At 42.3% G+C, this 19,346-nt stretch overlaps 1 protein-coding gene across 3 annotated transcripts; it reads left to right on the forward strand.

Moving 5' to 3' along the window:
* Nucleotides 1-5,461: 5,461 nt before the first annotated feature.
* On the forward strand, nt 5,462-19,084 carry LOC125901071 (guanine nucleotide-binding protein G(I)/G(S)/G(O) subunit gamma-7). Of its 3 annotated transcripts, none has more exons than XM_049596445.1 (4): nt 5,462-5,570; nt 9,242-9,384; nt 12,388-12,503; nt 12,679-19,084. In XM_049596445.1, the coding sequence occupies exons 3-4, from the start codon at nt 12,423-12,425 to the stop codon at nt 12,802-12,804; spliced, it is 207 nt and encodes a 68-aa protein (XP_049452402.1). In that variant the 5' UTR covers nt 5,462-5,570; nt 9,242-9,384; nt 12,388-12,422; the 3' UTR covers nt 12,805-19,084. The 3 variants fall into 3 exon arrangements, with proteins under 3 accessions (XP_049452402.1, XP_049452403.1, XP_049452404.1); XM_049596446.1 differs by lacking the exon at nt 5,462-5,570 and adding an exon at nt 5,593-5,757; XM_049596447.1 differs by lacking the exon at nt 5,462-5,570 and adding an exon at nt 5,779-6,075.
* Nucleotides 19,085-19,346: the final 262 nt, after the last annotated feature.

The raw sequence follows: 19,346 nt of genomic DNA on the forward strand, positions 1-19,346 counted from the left end.
TGTCGGAGGATGAGTGGAAAACTGACCCCGTTAACCTCTCCGGCTCACCCCTTTACATCTCGTCTGATCGCCTCAGATCCTCACACGCTGTTTTCTGCAGACAGGGGGCGTAAAGCGGGGCATATAGACTTTGTGGGTTATGTAGTTTGGTTCTATCCTGTCGCTCTGGCCCTTCATTCCTGCATGGTCCCTTTTGGTGTTCCAGCCAGCATGAGAACAAGGACACAAACTGTGAATCATCTTTGTATTTTTTAAATAAATTCCTCAGCAGCATTTACGGCTTCGGTTTTGCAAATGTTTTATTTCTTTTAAGCACTTACTGTTTTTTGTAAATTATTCTATTGGTTTATGTATTTTTTTCTGTTGGGACTTTTTTTTATTTAACTAATTATGATGTATAGATATTTATTCTAGCAATAGTCTTCCTATTAAGATATACTGTGCTGATGCATCCTCTGAATAACTGAAAATAACATATATATAGATGATACTAATAATCAAATCTGCAAAATGATTTTCCTAATAAAAATGTGAACTGAGGAGTGTTTCTTGTCTTACTGAATTTTCTCCTCTCGGTGTGTGATGGCACAACCTCACCTGTGCTGGCGTTGCTAATAGAAGTTTGATTTTTAGCAATGTCAGTGGTCGCTCCACCACTTTGATCCGGACTGAAACGTCTCAGTGGTTCCCAGAGGATGAATCCTTATGACTTATGTCTCCCACCGACTTTTCCCTCTGATGCCACATTTGCTTGAGTCAAAAGTCACCACTTGACTTTTCCCATATCGCCGTCATCAGGTCAACATTTTAATTTGTTCAGTACGTTTTTTTTACAAAATTCCTGGAAAAACTAATGACACTATCGTCAACCTCAGCTTTACTTTGTGTTTAGTGCTGATTAGCAAATGTTAGTATGCTACCAGCAGTAGTGGAAGTATTCCAATCCTTCACTTAGGTAAAAATAACAATAGTTTATTACAATATAAAACTACTCCAGTGGTATATTATTAGCAAACTGTCGGCTCCTTAAAGTATAAAAAGTAAAAGTACTCACTGTGCAAAAGAAATGACTTACCTTATACTACAATATTATATATGGGATTATTATTATTGTTAATGATGCACAACAGTTCAACCTTTAAACTGTGGTGAAGTAGACTATAACTATAATTCAATAACTATAATGCTCTGGCTATAATTTTATAACTAGCTATAATTCTGTAACCATAATTATATAAGCATAACTATATTTCTATAATTCTATAACTATAGTGATATTACTGGACCTACAACTTTGATTCGAGGTCTGTAGCTATAATTGTTATTTTGTTGTATTTTCATATCTTTGTTGTCATTTACTATAGCTGTATTTATAACTCTAATTCAATAACTATAACTATTACTATTACTGTTTGACTTTAATTTTACAATTAGACCTATAACTATAATTCTACATGATTATGATTCTATAACTATAAATGTATAACTCTAATTCTATAGTTCTAAAATTCTGGAAATGTGATTTCTCTCACTATAATTGTATAACTTTAATTCTATAACTAGGCCTATGACAAAACTCCACAATTCCGTAACTATAACTATAATTCTAGAAATATAATTCTATATACATTATTATGATTCTATAACTATAGGTTGTATAACTATAATTCTACAATTCTGCAACTATGATTCCCTAACTATAACTGTAATTTTAAAACCATAATCCTAAAATTCTATAACAAGGATGTCATAACTATAACATTAATTGTATAGCTTAAATTCTACAATTAGACCTTTAACTGTAATTCTATATCTGTAGCTATGATTCTGTTACTATAATTGCATAACTTTAACTGTAATTCTATATCTGTAGCTATGATTCTGTTACTATAATTGCATAACTTTAACTGTAATTCTAAAACTATGATTTCAGAACTATAACTATAGTTGTATAACATTAATTCTATAACTAGGCCTATAACTTTAATTCTATAATTCCATAACTTTGATTATATTTATGTTACACAATTATTTAACTGTGACTGTAATTCTATTACTATAATTAGACCTATAACTATAATTCTATATTTATAATTATGATTCTATAACTGAAATTGTATAACTCTAACTATAGTTCTGTAACTATAACTATGATTCCTATAACTATAATTGTGTAACTTAGGCCTATAATTAGAATTCCACAATTCAATGACTATAACTTTATTTATATAACTATAACCATGTAACTGTGATTATAATTTCATAACCAGAATTCCATAAATAGAATTCTATAGCTATAACTATAATCCTATAACTATAAATCTGAAATTTAACCATAATTTCATAACTATGACATTCTATAACTGGGCCTGTAACTATAATTTTATAATTCTTTAATTGTATAACAGTAACTGTCACTCTATAAATCTATAGGCTAACTATAATTCTATACCATAGCCTATAACAATGACTCTGTAACTATAACTTTATAATTCTATAATTGTATAACTATGACTATCATTCTTTACCTATAACACACAGAGCACAGAGAGAGATGGATGCTGGATTCACAGTCTCCCACTCCTTTCTCTCACTTCTCTCTTAACCCTCTAACATCTGCTTGGGGATGCTGTGCCCAGCGCGGTTGCCATGGAGACAGTGTGACGTTGACGACGGTTGTCGCATGAGAGTGTGGTGTGACCCTGGTGGGGACAGAGATGCGTTACGACAGGCAGAGGTCTCCCAGGCTGCTGCCGGAGTGTACAACAACGCACAAAGACGAAAACTCTCGCCCCCCAGGCCAGTGTGGCAACCCCTCTGCTGGATCTTAATGAGATAATACTCCTGTCCGCAAACACACATGCACAGACACACACACACACACACACGTGCGCTTCTGGATATCTGGGGAAAGTCTGCGCACACACGACCGCTCAGAGCAAGGGACAGAGGAAGGTGTGTTTGTGTGGGTGCCACCTGAGAGCATCTTTCAGTCGTGACTCATGGGCTTCCACCGCTCATTTCTTAGAAAATGAAGAGCCCTGCTGTAATCCACTGTAACCACACTGCCTCCCCAACAAGACACACACAGGAGGGAGGGAGGCAGGGGGAGGAGAGGGAATAGAGTGAAATGGAAGAAGGAGGTGAGACAAATGAAGGAGGGAGAGGGAGAAAGAGGGAGCTAAAAGGTGAGGAAATGAAAGAGAAATGTATAGGCATCAGCATAATTTCACACATCAGTGGAAATGAGGCCAATGCGGTACTGTGTGAGTTATAAATAGCTCTCCTGTGGTTATAATAAGTAGCTAGGAAAAGGTTTCCATACAGCCACGAGGAAGGCATGGCTGTGGAAGTGTGTTATCAGTATTACTCCACACACCTATCTTCATCTCAGCATCACCACAGCTCCATGGGCGCGAACTCTACTGTAAAAATAAGATGTTATTCAACTCATCAGACCTTTGTCCCCTTCACCACGGAGCGCACCGTCCACACTCAGCCAATGATCATGCAGCACTTTTAGCACCGTGTGGAGGAGTGGACTATAACGCGGTGGAAACGGAGGATGCATGCGTGTTTGCGCCGGGCCTGCCAGGAATAGCAGGAGCGGCCCACACCTCCCCGGAGAAGACGGAACTACAGCTGGGTCAACGGCGCCACCGTGTGGAGTCACCATTTATACTGAGAGGTGCACGGATCGAGATGTACATGACGGGGAAAATACTCAGCTTGCAAGTTGGGTAAGTGGAAAGCATGGGTGGATTTGGAGACAATGGGCCCCTGGGCACAGATATGCATAACGCCCCACCACCTCTTCTAAGCCTGTAGCAAGAATCACAGACTTTGTGACTTTGTCTTTGCTTGGACATGTTTTATGTCTCTTTGTAGTCATTTCATGATTCTTTGTGGTTGTTTCACCCATTTTTGTTGTTATTTTCTGTCTCTTTGCAGTTCCTTTGCATCTTTTTGTGGTTATTTTGAGTCTCTTCCTGTTCAGTATGTGTCTCATCTGACATTTTGCAGGTGAAGGCAAGTGCCCATGACCCTCCCCTAGACCTATCCATCCAGGACGCTGGGTTAAAGTTAGTCTTGCAACATAAAAGGACAGGCCAGGGCACTTTATTTGAAACTGGTACAAAAATACAGTGAATGTAGAAACAGTCATAAGTTTCATTTAGCTGTCCATTTGTAAATCATGCACAAAACATTGACATTTTAGAGACACCTTCTTAGTGCCATCCATCCATCCATCCATCCATCTATCCATCTTCATCCGCTTATCCGGGGACGGCTTGCAGTACCAGAAGGCCAAGCAAAGCACCCCAGTACTCCCTCTCCCCAGCAACTCTTTCCAGCTCCTCCTGGGGGACCCCAAGGCGTTCCCAGGCCAGATGAGATATGTAATCCCTCCAGCATGTTCTGGGTCTGCCCTGGGGCCTCCTACCAGTGGGACGTGCCTGGAACACCTCAGGAGGCATCCTGATCAGACGCCCGAACCACCTCAACTGACCCTTTTCGCCATGAAGGAACAGCAGCTCTACTCCGAGCTCCCCCGGGATGTCTGCGCTCCTTACCCTATCTCTAAGGCTGAGCCCAGCCACCCCACGGAGGAAACTCATTTCGGCTGCTTGTTTCTGCAATCTCATTCTTTCGGTCACTGTTCTGGGTGTGCCCCAGTGCTTCCTACCAGTTGGATGTGCCCGGACCACCTCAAATGGGAGGCACCCAGGAGGCATCCTGATCAGATGCCCGAACCACCTCAACTGACCCCTTTCGATGTGCAGCAGCTCTACTCCGAGCTCCCACTTTTTGGTGCATTCAGACTAATTATATGTCCAAATATTATAATCATAATAGACAAGATAACCAAAATCTGAAAATGTATACAAAATATATCTCGAAAGATGATACAGCACTTTGGATAAGGATGATCTAAAAGTAAAAGGCAGGTTTATGCAATGAAAGTATTCTGCAGTGACTTGTTTGGTTACTTGCCTGTAATCTGAGCTATAATTTACAATATGACAATCAGATATTAATGAAATATGGTGGGAAGGAGCCATTCAGTAAGCCAGTGTCCTGCAGATCGAGGTTCCAAATCAGAGGTTTCCAAGAAATCCAGCAAGATATTGACTGACTTCATTGTTAGATAAAGGTGTTGAGGGAGCAGAGGAGCAGAGGAATACATTTTCTAAATTAATTTTGAATGGGGCTTTCATTCATGCAAGTGCTGCTCAGTCTACACTTGAAGACATCCATCCAAACACATTGGGCTGCAGAGACCGCATCCATTGAAAATAAATCCATTCAAACTCGTCTTCTTGAGAGGATCCGTGTGAATGTGGATGTTTGTTTAGGAGCCCCTGGGTTAGAGGTGCTGTCACCGGATCGGATGGAGGGAGGGAGAAGGAGGGAGGAAGAGAAGGGAGGGAGGGGGGGTAGAGGAGTGGACAGACACTGGCAGCGGAGGGGGAGGCGTTTGGCTCGGCGAAGACGGGGAGTGAACGAGCAGAGAGGGTAAGAAACCAGCGGATCTGGCCCTTTAAATCACCAATACAGCGCATTCGGAGGTGAGTTTGGAGATATTCGGGTATTTTTCTCCCTGTGTATAATAATTGTAACGCGTCTGTGCGCCTCTGCAACCCCGGCTTCTCGTCACCGAGGGCGGCTGCAGCGGAGAGGGGCTTCATCAGTGTCACGAATCCGGTTTTCCCCAGCCCTTTGCCGGCAGAGAGGGTGGGGAGGACCGGGGACAGGGTCAGTGGAAGATTTCCTACTGCTCGGCTGGACTCTGAGGACGCACAAGCCACTGTATCCAAAAACCTCTGGATTTTTATATGCTGAAGTAGGCCGTGTGCCGACCAATTTGCATAATAGCGGAACATAAAGGCATGCGCTCCAGTCTTGTGCCCATTGTCGCTGGATGGGTTTATATTGGCTGCTGGAGCCTGCCTCCCTCAAAACATGTCACCACCCTGCTCCCACGGCTAACAATCAGGGCCTGTTTGCAGACCTGAAGCGGTCTAGTCTGGTCTTCACTTGGGAAAATATCTCTGGCTTTGATATGTGCACAAGGTCTGCCTGTGCTTGCGCGCACTGTGCGTATGCGTGTGTATGTATGCGTGTGTGTGTGTGTGTGTGTGTGGAGTGTGGATAGCCATGGGAGAGAGAGGACATGCTGTTCTATCCATCAAAATGCCCGCATTGTGTTTTCACACGGTAGAGCAGCGAGCAGGGCCTATAGCGGAGGACATGGCTCCGTACTGCAGGCCCGATCAGCGCTCAGGAGCTGCTAGGATCAATAAGGATTGATGCATTCTTGCGCGTCTCGAGAGCGGCTCTGGGCTCGCTGGCTGGCTGGCAGGGAGGCTGACCGGGGCCTGTCCAGCTCTGGTGATGTTTTTTGGTCCAGGCCAAGACAAATGACCAGCTTACTTGTATATGTTTGCCTCTGTGCATTGGCTTTACAAGAAAATGTGTCAATCTGGGGGGGGGGGGGTGTAGGAGGCGAGAGGTTTGACTGTGGATGGGCAGAAACTCATATTTGTGCTGCTTTTTTTTTTTAAGTGCACAGCCTCCTTCTCTCAGCACGGAATGCGCCACAGCAAAAAGTTTGAAAAATCAACAGGCTGAAGAAATCAAAGCACTCGGTTTATAAAATCACCGAGGAGTGATTTAAGTTTTATATCTCTGGGCTGCGCTGTCGCTGCGAGTTGCCACGTTTGTTGCAAATGCATTCGAGGAAAATATGGAAACATGTCTGAGCAAAATCATCATTTGCATGTGGAAGTTTACCTCCAAAATCACAAAAGACTTAGTCTGTGAAAGGCACAGCAGCTAAGTGCTGTGGTCTCCTTTTAATATTTGCCCACTTATGTTGTAAGAAATTATATTTAAAGGGAAGTATTCCCTCAGTAAGGTTGTAGCTTTCTCTTGTTTTGCTGTGACTGGTGTTGACTCAGCCCGGTGGTATACAGGCTGTAGTGTGCTGTGTTTACTTGACTTACTGTCCCTGCGAGTTGCTGTCATTCATATGGGTCCAGTGGGTGATTCAGGGACACTCCTCATACCCTGAAAGAGAATGTATGCTGTGACACAAAGGTTGTATGCCTTTTTTATGTGTACACGTGTGTTAAACACCTTTTAGTGACATACACCTGTACACACTTACCTCCTATGTGGGGACAATGACCAGATGCCCACATTATGAGCCACTGCAGTGTAGGGTTATGGTTATGTTCAGGTCAGTGTTGGGTTAAAGCATGTGGTGCACTGTAGACTAGGGATGCTTGACATGAGAAAAAATATGTGAGAACGTGGTTGAACATGGCTTTGACGATACTTGCAACAGTGGTTCTCAGTCAGAGGTCTCGAGACTATCAGGGGTCCTTGAAGGAGTTCCAGGGGATCCCCAGAAAGATGCTGAATAGATTTAATTCGCTATAGACGTGAGCCCAATGTGAGTAAGAGTCATAGAGGTGACTATTCTGACATCCTTTAAAGTTATCACCACAACTGTAGTTGACAATTATAGACTTCTGTGGTCTCGTTTATAAAACAGTACGTAGAATCCATACTAAAATTGTACATATGAACAAAAGCCAAAAATATTCCATGATTTCTACAATCAGGCTTCCACCTCAACATCCGTGTCGCCAATTTCCCGTCTCTAAAATGTTCGTAAGCATGGGTCAAAGTTTCTCCCATCAAGTCTGTTTTTATAGATCACAACTTTTGCGTGGTAAGTGGCGTACGCCTCTTTGATTATAAATGAGACCCCTCGTCTCAATCATATCTAATGACCAAAATCTTTTCAGATGGAAGCCCCCGAAGACAAAGCTACCAAAGGGGGGTCCATGATCTAATGTGTGTCAATTTAGGGGTCCTTGACACAAAATAGGTTGAGAACCACTGACTCTCTGCTGCTTTTTATGCAGTGCTCTACCAAAACTTTCTTCCAACTAACTCAAAAAATCTCTGGGCGCAACATCACAATCAGTGGCAGTATGTTTATCGCACAGGTTGACATCGCAATAACGATTTAAAAATATATGTTGTGCCTCCCCACTGTATATTAATGTTAGGGTAAACTTCCAGGGTTGGTGATGCCCCCAAAAACTCCAAAATTGATTCCAATACAATATTAAGCAACACAAGGGCCGATACCTGTACTTTTTACTATTAAAAGCATCTTATTTAGAGAGAGTCATGTGCCATAACCTAGGAGGGAAATGCATCATTAATAAGTTACCTCTATGTCCACTTACACATGTACTATGCTCTGTTTTTAACGAGTGTTCATGTTTTCAGAATGAGATCTAACGTGGCACTTATGTATTCTTTTTGGCTCTAGTATTAATACACAGTGCAAGATTAGCAGTATCGATATGCCCACCCCTAATTTCCAGCGAATTAAGAGAGTAAATTAAGTGCCGTTAAAAAAAAGTGTGCTTGTTTAAGGGAAAACAAATAGACAAAAAAGGCCAGAAAAAAAGAAACCCTCCAACATGAGGAAAATGTGCCTCTAAGTGTCCAGTTGGGAGGATTTGAACTCCAAATTGAGATTAGGATTAGGATTTGGAATTAGGCCTAGGCTGGGAGACAATCAGTAAATGTCCTCATAAGTTTAACAATACAAATGTGTGTGCACTCTCTCACACACACACATACACACACACAAAAGCCCTAATTACAGACATGACTCTCTGAGCTACTCCACAGTAGGAGTAATTAAGGCAGGACTCTCCTCCCGGGAGAGAGGGCGACAGACAGAGACAGAGACACAGAGTGAGAGACCCAGTCGTAACACAGTCACATTGATGTGTGTGAGGAGCGAGGTGCGTTTTGATCAAGTGCACTGGTGGGGAAACTTGTGCGCTGTGCTAAAAGACGTGTAAAAGAAAGAAAGTGGAGGTTTCTGAATGAATCTTTGACCGTGCAGGTATGAAAGGAATTCCTGTTTTTGGATCAGAGATGCAGGAACGTCCAAGCATCTGATCAGTGAGGCAGTAATACAGGTTGTGATGACAGATTTTGTTTTATGAATAACAAAGCTGATGATGATAGTTTGGCATTGAGGCAAAGCACCGTCATGATCTCAAAATTCTCAGTGACATATGAAAACCTGAACTACAATTTAACTTGTGAATGGAGACTAACATTAAAAAACCCATGTGTAATGTTTGCCTGTCTGTAATCTAGCTTTGTAAGCAGCCATCTCACCTGCTCTCCTCTTTTACAGAGACAAGCCAATGTGAGCTCAGCTGCCGTCCGGCTCTGTCGTTTTGACTTGGCAACTGTTTCGCGGCCCTCCGTGCACCGCTCAGATCTCCGTCCAGTCACGTCTGTGTTCAGAGAGAGTCCTGTCTGCCTGCCATCAGTCAGGTAACACTCTATTGTCTCTGCTGTGCTAAAATCTTAAAGAACATTTAGCATAACATAGCTCTAAACTAATAAGTGAGTCCCAGGCTGAGTTATACTCTGCATATTACCTGCATAAAGTGTATTTTGATCAAGAAACTGCCTTATTTCGCTCATTAATAGTGATGCACTACCATGTAGTCACCTCACAGTGGTGCTATAACTCTACAACTGAGGCAACACAGTGACCTAAAGGAGGTTATTGATTACTTAAAAGGTGATTCAGCTCATAAATCATTGCAGTATAAACACGATGTTCATATGGCAGCAAACCCAGAGACTGATGTAAATCATCATTTAATTGTTTGTTGCTTAACTGTAAATACATTGTGCGGAATATTTGCAGTGGTGGAAGAAGTGCACTTATTAAAAGTGTTAGTACCACAAGGTAAAAAATATTCCATTTCAAATAAAAGTCCAGCATGAAGACGCTTTCTTGAGTAAAACTACAGAGGTGTGTAAAGTAGCAAAAATAATATACTCACCCTGCTGAAAATGGTCCTCATTAGAGTATATCATTAGCTATATATATATATATAATAGTATTGGATCATAAACACTGATTCATTAATGTGCAAGCAGCATTTTAATATTATACAGTAGTTGGTCATACAGAAGATAATTTAAATTACATCATAAATGGTAGTTTAATCTATAATATGAGAAATTATAATCTACAAAGTAACTAGTAACTGTCAGATAAATGAAGTGTAGTAAAGAGACTGGTTATAAACGAACTCTGGTGCAGTTCCTTTGTGGTGAGAACATGTTCCAACCTCAATCCGAACCAACTGCAGTCACATGACACAATAGCCATGTTTCCATCAGCCTGTTTAGAAGTATCGCATTGGAAAATTATGATGGAAATGCCTAAGTTCGAATTAAAACCCCTGATTCTCACAAACTAAAATACACTCGCTTTAGCCAGGTTTTGGTTGATTCGAAAAAATGTTGATCTGCAAAACGGGGGATGAAAACAGTTATGTTCGAATTAAGTCTGATGTAGCGCACCTCTCTCCATGGTGATATCCACACTCCGGGTCAGGAAGGCGGTAATGCATTTACAAGCTGGTTACCAACTGCCAGAAAACGTAGAAGAAGAAGAATGCGAGACTTGTTTTGTTTCCGGTTCTGTGGAAAACTTACGTGAGTTCATAGTTTTCACCAAAGGATTCATATTTGTTTTAATGCGCATTTCCCAATGATTTAAATCACTTTTGGATGGAAACATAGCTATTGTTTGTGTTAAACATGAGCATGTTACAGTCCTGGAGGATTATTAATGTGCACCTCCTCCTGTTCTGCCTTAATATGCACATTCAGCACATCCAATGCATCAAAACATTGTTTTCTAGTTGGAGCCGCGCCTCGTTTTCAAACTGTATGGTTTGACTAAAATGAACAATGACAGCAATATAGTCCACGATGAGCAGCGCTAAAATCAACCTGCGTAGTTGTCCCTCCATTGTGACATTAGAAAGTGTCGCATTTATCTTCTTCTTCTACATTTTGTTTACTTCCTGGATTTTTCCCGCATGGAAATTCTAACCAATCAAGAGCAGCTTTCTCGTGCAGGCATTTGATCTGGTCCGCTTGTAAATGCTGCCGTGAGAACACGAACCAACTCTAGGCAATTATACAACTTTGTGACAAAATCAGTCCCTGATTCAGACCAAAGCAAGACAACTCTAGGTCTGAAAGCAGCCTTAATGTATTGTACAATCACTAGCAATAATCAACAACTTGACGGACCACAATAAATTTGTCTCTTACAGCTTTTACAGTCTACATGTACAGGCAGTGTCTCTTAAAGTAATCTCTATAAACAGCTATCTAAATATATACAGTTAGCCCTCCAAGCTAATGTAACCTAACTACGCTAACAATGGATCAGGAATGTACAACAACATTTTTTGCTGACACAAGAGATGAAACATAAGCCAAGGAGTGTATCATATTAAACTGCTGTGAGCTGCCAATTAACCACACCTAAGCAGAAGGCAGAACATAACATTATCTTGTAGCCTGACTGGGCAAAGCCTTGCTTCCTTTGGGCAGCTGCCTCCATCTCACTCAGACTCACCCTGGGTCTGGGTCGGCAGCTGCCTGCACTGGAGAGCAGCCTCTAAGTGAGGAGCGCTCACTCTGCAGCTACATTTGGGGACGGAAATATACCCAGAAGTACACAAAAAGCAAACAAAGAGAAAAAAAGATCGCTCAAAGCGAACACTCAGTGGACTGAAGAGTCTCTGAGTGATGATTCAAATCTTTGGTGACGGAAGCGTTCTAGTGTCCGTTTGTACTCCATTTGTAGTCAGAGCAGTGTTGACTAATCACACTACAGCGGGCTTTGGTTACATGCAAGTCAGCAGTCCACGTAAAGATCAAAAGAGGCGGAATGCATCGGCCAAAAGCAGTCTTTGAATCCATCGGCTATTGTCTGACCACAATTTAGCTTAAGGTTTATCTTCAATCATATGCAGGTATCTGTTAACAGAGATCAGCCATAATTAACACTGCAACTCCATTCTCGTGCTTAAGTTGCTAATCGGACTGACAACAATGACCGGTGCACAGTAGAGAAACTCTTGTCTAGATATCCGACATCCAATATCCACTGTCTACACTGGAAGTCCCAAAATATTGGCTGTTGCCCTCAGAGGCTAAATCATCATCAGACCCATGGGTTCCAAGATGGCTTTAAATTTAAATTTGTCACGTTTCACCTTCATGCCACCAGGATAATCCACTCTTGTCATGGCTACACACGAGACACAAATCAAAACGTAATGAAAACATGTCTGTACATGTCAAACAATGTCCCTAAGTCAGTTTTTAGTAGCCAGGCGTCACCTCCCGCTCCCTGCATATCGACCTGAGGCGTGCCAGCATATTTGATGAAATCATACATCATTGTCTGCATAGCAAACATTTTTTTACTCTCTCCCTCTGTCTCTCCCTCATCAGTTTTCTCCTGTGTTGGTGTATTCTGATGGATCAGTATGTCTACCACTAATAATATCGCCCAGGCCCGGAAACTGGTGGAACAGCTGAGGATTGAGGCAGGGATTGAACGCATTAAGGTAGGACGAGTCGTGTGTCGCCCACATTTGACCGTTCTCACCTTACACCTTTGTCTTGTCGCTCCTGTTGCTTCCTCTCATCTACCCCACAAATCCCTTCACTCGTCGACCATTACCTTTTTATTTCCCCTGCATTTAACCCCTCACCTTCTCTTTCTCTCCCACCTCTCGTCAGGTGTCTAAAGCAGCAGCAGACCTGATGAGTTACTGTGAGCAGCACGCTCGTAGCGACCCTCTGCTGGTCGGGGTTCCCACCTCCGAAAACCCTTTCAAGGACAAGAAGCCCTGCATCATCCTATAGCCGCGCTGCGCTCCTCTTGCCATCACACACACACTTACACACATGCACATACAGACACACATGAGTGCACACATTCAGTATTTAAATTGATCCCCAGACACACACACACACATGCAAACACACACTTCAAGCAGCCCATCTAGCCGACACACACACTCTTACAAACACTCCCAAAATAGCCACTCTGGAAAAGCGCCATACCCCGGAGCCACAGCTAAGGGGCAGGTATCTTCTGTTCACAGTGGCTGAGATCAGTATATCACTGAGTATGATCCAAGGTGCTTTGGTAATATTCATATATGCTGGTAAATTAACTACAGCTTAACTTGAAAAGGGATTTGGACATTAATAATCAGTAGGAAACCAGGATTTCTTTTTCCTTTTGTCATGAAATGAGGGGTTGGGTAAAGGATGGACAGCAGTGCCATAGGCAAGGAGTGGGAGGATGCATGTGGGCAACACAAATGGGCGGTAGGCGCTCCTGCCGACCGTGCCAAACACGACCTGGTGTCCCATTAAAAGCTCAATAAAAGCTTTTTTTTTTCTTGTGGGTGTATTAAAAGGTCTCAGAGCTTTGCCCACGAACCTGCCTGTGCTAAAACATGGCGGGTATTTTTGGAGCGAAAGCCTTTGCCTATATCGGGCTAGCATGTTCCCACCCAAACCTGTATCAACAGACCTTCTCTGCCTGTGGCCTCACTGCGGCCGTCTGCAGCCTTTGGCCAAACCTCCAGCCGTGCCAATCTGTACAGAGAGTCGTCTCTAGATGCTGATCTGCTGTCACCGATTCCACTGCAGTTCATTATGGCTGTAGTTGGCTGAAATCGATGTCTAGGCTGACCTCAGATCTGCACCTATGAGGGGAACATAGTGAACTGCTCTACACAGAACTCAAGCTATTAACCCTGGACGTTTACTGCATTTTTCTTAAGAAATACTTGTTTGTGAACTGTATGTTTTGATATTTTGTTGAAGCATTACTTAACAGATAAGATAATACTTTTTTTTATTGTTTTGCTTTGACATAGGTGTTGCCCCTGGCTGATCGGGTTTCTCTTCGCGTTAAATGCTAGTATTAATGAAACGACAGGAGATCTAGTTGTAAGCCAGGGGTAATACCTAACCAGATACCTGCTAGGATCTTAAACAAAAAGTTTCTACTGTACATCAAGCCTCCCTGTGCTTTACCCTGAGAGAGGGCGAGGTCGCAGACTCAACCACACCCAAGAATCAGTCTGCAAGGACTGCAAGGCTGGAGGAGAAAATCTTTTCAATTGGCAGTTTTTATAAGGTAAAGGGACGAGATGTATTGCACTGGATAGTGCAAAGATGGAGGTGCTTGTTTTTGTTTTCCTCTACAGTAAAAAAGGGGGATATGTTCTGTTTTAACGCATAACAATTCTGGCTTTAAATCGGATTAGAATAACCAGCTTCACCAGTCAGGTTTCCAGCCTCCCCCTGCAGAAGAGCTTGCTTTAATGTGAGCTCAGACTGGTCAGGGAGTGGAACCGCAGTCCGCTCTCGGCTTCCTCTTCCCTCGTCTCCTCCACGATGCTCCTCCTCTCTGACAAACCAAACTTGATTGTAAAAGCTGAAGATGAAGTGAAAAAAAAATGAAGTCAAGAGAAACAAACTAAGTGTATAAACTTTCTTTCAGACGTGCAGAAGTGATAAGTTGAAGAGTAGCTGTTTTGGGTTTATTTTTTGAGTTTCTTCTTTCTATGGAGTCCATGGAACCTGGTCAGTTGAGTATTACCCTGTACAGTGTTTGTAAGATACAAAATCTAAACACAGAATTCCCTTCTGTGGGTGTTGGATTTTTTTAGTACTACTTATTCTGTTTCGTCAGTCAGGATCATGTCTGTCTTCATTTCTTACTTTTATTATTATTGTTTTTTTTGTCATTCAGGTTTTAGAGGCTTACGATAAGGGAGGATGGTTTTAACCACCGATACAAACACCTGATAGAAACAAAAGCCCTGTTAGGTTTGGGATCGTATCCTGTTAGAGGATGAATCAACATCGGACCTCATTCCAGTGGCAAAAACCAACCTCCTGATCTATCCTTTAACACCAGAGCAGCCCCCAGTTTTTTGGTGGGCGACAGGCAACTAGGACAACACACACATAACACACACACACACACACACACTCTCTCTCACAGCTGTTTTAAGTTTGACTGTCAGAGGTCAAAGGTTTAAGGAGTGGCCTTAAGGAGTGCTTGTGATGGTTAATTGCTGAAAGAAGGAAGCTTTGTGACATCATATTTACATTTGAGCATTTAGGCAAGGCTTTTGTCAGGATTAACGCACAGTGGCAGGGCAGGGTGGAGTCTGTTAGACAGGACTTATGGCTGCTGATGGACTGTTGAGGAGTTGAACCCACTGCTTCTCTGTTCACTAATCACTAGGTCAATATGTGATACCTGGTGCACTGACTCCTGGGAGTCAGGAGGGCTTTTCTTGGAAGTCGTGAGAGGTGAGCAGTTGTTTGGTGTGTGCACAGTTTAAAGAGCAGACGGTCCACTGGGGACGCCAGGCAAAAATACCTGCGTTGAATTTAGTCCTGGATGTGTGCAAAATTTAAACCCTTTACGAATTTGTGAACTTGTCTTTAAAGGAACAGTTCGACAATTTAGGTACGCTTATTTGCTTATTTGCCAAGAGTTAAGTGAGAAGATTGATACCAGTGTCACTGTGAACTCCCATTTTGAAGCCTTGAGTTTGGCATTTTGGCCGTCACCATCTTGGATTTTTGGAGCCACAAGTGACTCAAGGTGACATGGATGAATTTAAATGGGTGAGTTATATAAAAATACACCCTCCGTCAGTTGTCCTGAATGGGGAGCTATTGAGACCAAATTGTACCAGGCTGTAAACATGTTCATTTCTGCTGTGAAGTTGGGCATTTTAACATGGGGGTCCATGAGGATGTGCTCGCTTTTGAAACCAGCCTGAAGTGGCACTTCTGCGTTGGCTTCATTTTCAGCTCCGGAGGTTGCCGTTGCTGGACACAGTGGGAGACAGCTAGCCTGGCTCTGTCCACATGTATCAAAACCTCTAAAGTTCATCAAATTAACACGTTATATTTAATTTGTTTATTCAAAGTAGTGGTTTTCGGGTAAGGTTAAACTTTAGAGGCACCGATTGGACACAGCTAGGCTTTATATTTCCCTGTTTCCAGCCCTTATGCTAAGCTAAGCTAACAGGCTGCCAGTCTTGGAACCCATTGGCTATCGGTGTGACGATGATAAGAGTCTTGGGGCAACGGCCGATATTTTTGGAGAGCAAGTAAACATCCGAGCCAAGATTTGCTCTTCATGTGCCCTCATCAGTAAACGGATATGTTCATATTAATGCAGATGTAAGCCTGTTTATCCTAATAAAGCTAATACAAAGCTAAATTGTCATCAGACGTCAGCCAGTGGGTTTCTGAGATTGCATTTTAGTCAACATGTTTCGCCTCTCTACACCGACTGTTTACCTGCTGCTTAAACGTTATTGGTCTATGCTACTGTACGTCAAACGGAAACTAGAACACTTCCGATGCCAAAATCTTGTCCACTATGCTACAGATTCTGCATACATATGCTGATATATGTGATGAGAGATTAAGGCTGTATGAGATTAAGGCTTCTGGCTGTAGCTTCATATTTGCCCTACAGATTTGAAAGTGATATTGATCGCCTCATTTAACTCTCAGCAATAAAGCAAATAAGTGTATGCTTTAAAACTATTATTATTTCTTAAAAAAAATACAACTTTGCAATTCAAATCAAGGCTAAATTGCTAATTAACATCACTGCTTGCTCACTGTAGGCGATGGTTCCTGCTACAAAGCCCTGTTTCATTTCTCATTTGCCTTTGTTCCAAACAGAGGCGGTTTCCAAAGTACAGAGCGAGCAGGAGCTGGAGAAAGGCCAGAGAGGGCTGAGGGTGTGTGTGTGTGTGTGTGTGTGTGTGTGTGTGTGTGTGTGTGTGTGTGTGTGTGTGTGTGTGTGTGTGTGTGTGTGTGTGTGTGTGTGCGTGCATGTGTGTGTGGGTGCCGGGTGCTAGTGTTTGGTGGCTGAAAAGGATGATTTGGCAGAGCAGTAGGCGGAGAAGAGAAAATAGAGGTGCACGTATGCGAGTGTGTGTGTGTGTGTGTGTGTGTGTGTGTGTGTGTGAGTGCAGACACAGTGTGTAAGAGCACACAGTGCCTCCAGTGTCGCATAGTAATGTTACAGTACTGCAGCCCTGCAATTCCAGGTCAGGGCAAGTCTGACCGGAGGAGAGGTCATGTGATGCTGTGTGAGTCAGAGCAGCATGCATGGCCTCCACGCACTCCATCTATCTGTCAGATGCTAGCGTGCACATTCTGCAGAAGAAGGATTCAGTCACAAGCTCAAATCGTTCGGTTGACGTGTGGGAAGCTATTTTTGATGTGATGACCAATAATAACCCCAAACAACCCACAAAGCTTTTTTCTGTTTAGCTCGATGTGTGCCTGACTCAGCTACATTGTACTCGCTGCAGTTTATTTTCACCACTCATTAAAGCCTTAGAGACTGAAAGGACTGGTTTGACATTTCAGAAAATACGTTAATTCACTTTTTGCAGAGAGTCAGAGGAGAGGATCAATACTACTCTCACATTTGTCTGCTCAATATCAAGCAAAAGCTGGGACCTACTTAGCTGAGTTTAAAGATCGGAAGCAGGGGGAAGTAGCTAGCCTGGCTCTATCCAAAGGTAACCTCTAAAGTTCAACAGGTTTATACATCTAAATGACGTCTTGTTTGAAGTTGCTAGGCGACCAGTAGAGGCTTCATGAAGTCACTGCACCAGGCAATTTATAGTTGTTAGCGTTGTCACAAATGTTAATGGGATTTTTGAACGAGGTTGTCTGACTCATGGATGTATAAAGAGAACTGGATACTGCATTAGAGGCAGGGCCCATTCATTCCTATAGAAGTTGCTCAGTGGTGCTTGACGCCAAAAAAATTCGACTTCCTAGATAACCTACATCATTGGGCCGACAGAGCAAGCCACAGATGTATAATAAGGAGTAGATACCAAACCACAAGATGGGGCCTATTCAGTCCAATAAACTGCTCAACTGGCGCATGCACCCAGAAGTTTCTAGCTTCCAGGTTTACTTCCACGTTACGCGGCCCACTGAATATGCTCAGTAGTGTTTACATTATAGACTTTACGTTATGATGATGTCACAGATTTTTAAATGGATTTTTTTTGGATTTTTTTTTTTTTTTTTTTTGGCTAGCTGTTTTTATTTATTTATTGTCTTTAGGCTAGGCTACGCCAACCAGCTGCTGGCTGTAGCTTCATATCTAGTAAACAGGTATGATAGTTCATTAACATTATTTCCAAAATGTCAAACTATTCCTTTAAATCCCTTTATCTAATTTGTCGAGATAATTGAAGAGACAGTTGGACCTGATTTAGGCTAAATAAATGGTGAGCTTTCATCAAAAGAAACCTGAGTGCAGGCTGCAGTGACAGGTAGGAGATAATCTAAGTTTATTTTCCCCAGAATTGAGGACATAACTGATGCGCTGTTTGTTTTCAGGAAAGGAAAGGTAGGCCCTTGTAATGTCTTTGCAAGGTGCAGCTAAAGTCAAAGAAGATTACAAGTGCAGGAGATTCACACAACATGAAACAAGCATGCATACATATCAGCACACACACACACACACACACACACACACTGATGTTGTCCTGGAGATGTCTGACAGATGCTATTTTATATCATTATTGTTTTTTCAATCATTCCATCGCTGGTTGGGCTTAAAGATCAGAGACAACCGGCCTATATCGCTGGTGTGGCTGACAGTTTGTCTGATTGGTTGGTTGTTAGTTTGCCTTATAGTGGCGTATATTGTGTTAATGCTGGTCTTGGGGCTTATCAGATCAACAGAACGAACAGTGTTAAAGTAGAACACACGGCTCGAGATCGAAATCCACTGGTGTTGTGACACAAAGCGAGCCTGGGGAAATTCATTTCAGGTCAGGTGGGGAGAGTCGAGGCTCCTCACTGGTGGACTTTGAAATCAAACATCGCTGAATCGGCTCTGAGCCCTTCCCGAGACTCATCTTTTGTGTTCTGATCTCCTGTGTATGCATACAGTATATGTATCTTTTTGCCTTGATTGATTATGAAGAAAATATATCTATTTTTTGTAACTGTTCTCTGATGTGCCATAACTCATGTTTTCTTGCACACTGTTAATATTTTGTGGATATTGCTGTTAAAAAGATGATATTGAGAAGTAGATAACATTAATAAAAAGATGATATAATAACACGTGCTCTTGTGTAATTTGTATGCATGGTATGTCAGTGTGTTGGTTGGTCCACCACTTTGGTCCAGACTTAAATATCTAAACACTACTGGACTATTGCAAAGCCATGAAATGCAAACATTCATGGTTTTTACAGTATGAACCCTGAGACTTTGGTGATCCCCTGACTTCTCCTCTAGTTCCACCAGCAGGTTGACATTTGTGGATTAACTAAAATGTCTCCACAATTAATCGAATAGCTATT

This window comes from Epinephelus fuscoguttatus, linkage group LG14 (assembly GCF_011397635.1).
Source record: "Epinephelus fuscoguttatus linkage group LG14, E.fuscoguttatus.final_Chr_v1".
Taxonomy (NCBI): Eukaryota; Metazoa; Chordata; class Actinopteri; order Perciformes; family Serranidae; genus Epinephelus; species Epinephelus fuscoguttatus.

What these genes read in the sequence shown, in the direction of transcription:
- LOC125901071 (XM_049596445.1), top strand. Translation starts at nt 12,423, where the DNA reads ATGTCTACCACTAATAATATCGCCCAGGCCCGGAAACTGGTGGAACAG. An exon ending in CAGGGATTGAACGCATTAAG is followed by an intron (nt 12,504 to 12,678) that starts GTAGGACGAGTC and finishes ACCTCTCGTCAG; the next exon opens with GTGTCTAAAGCAGCAGCAGA.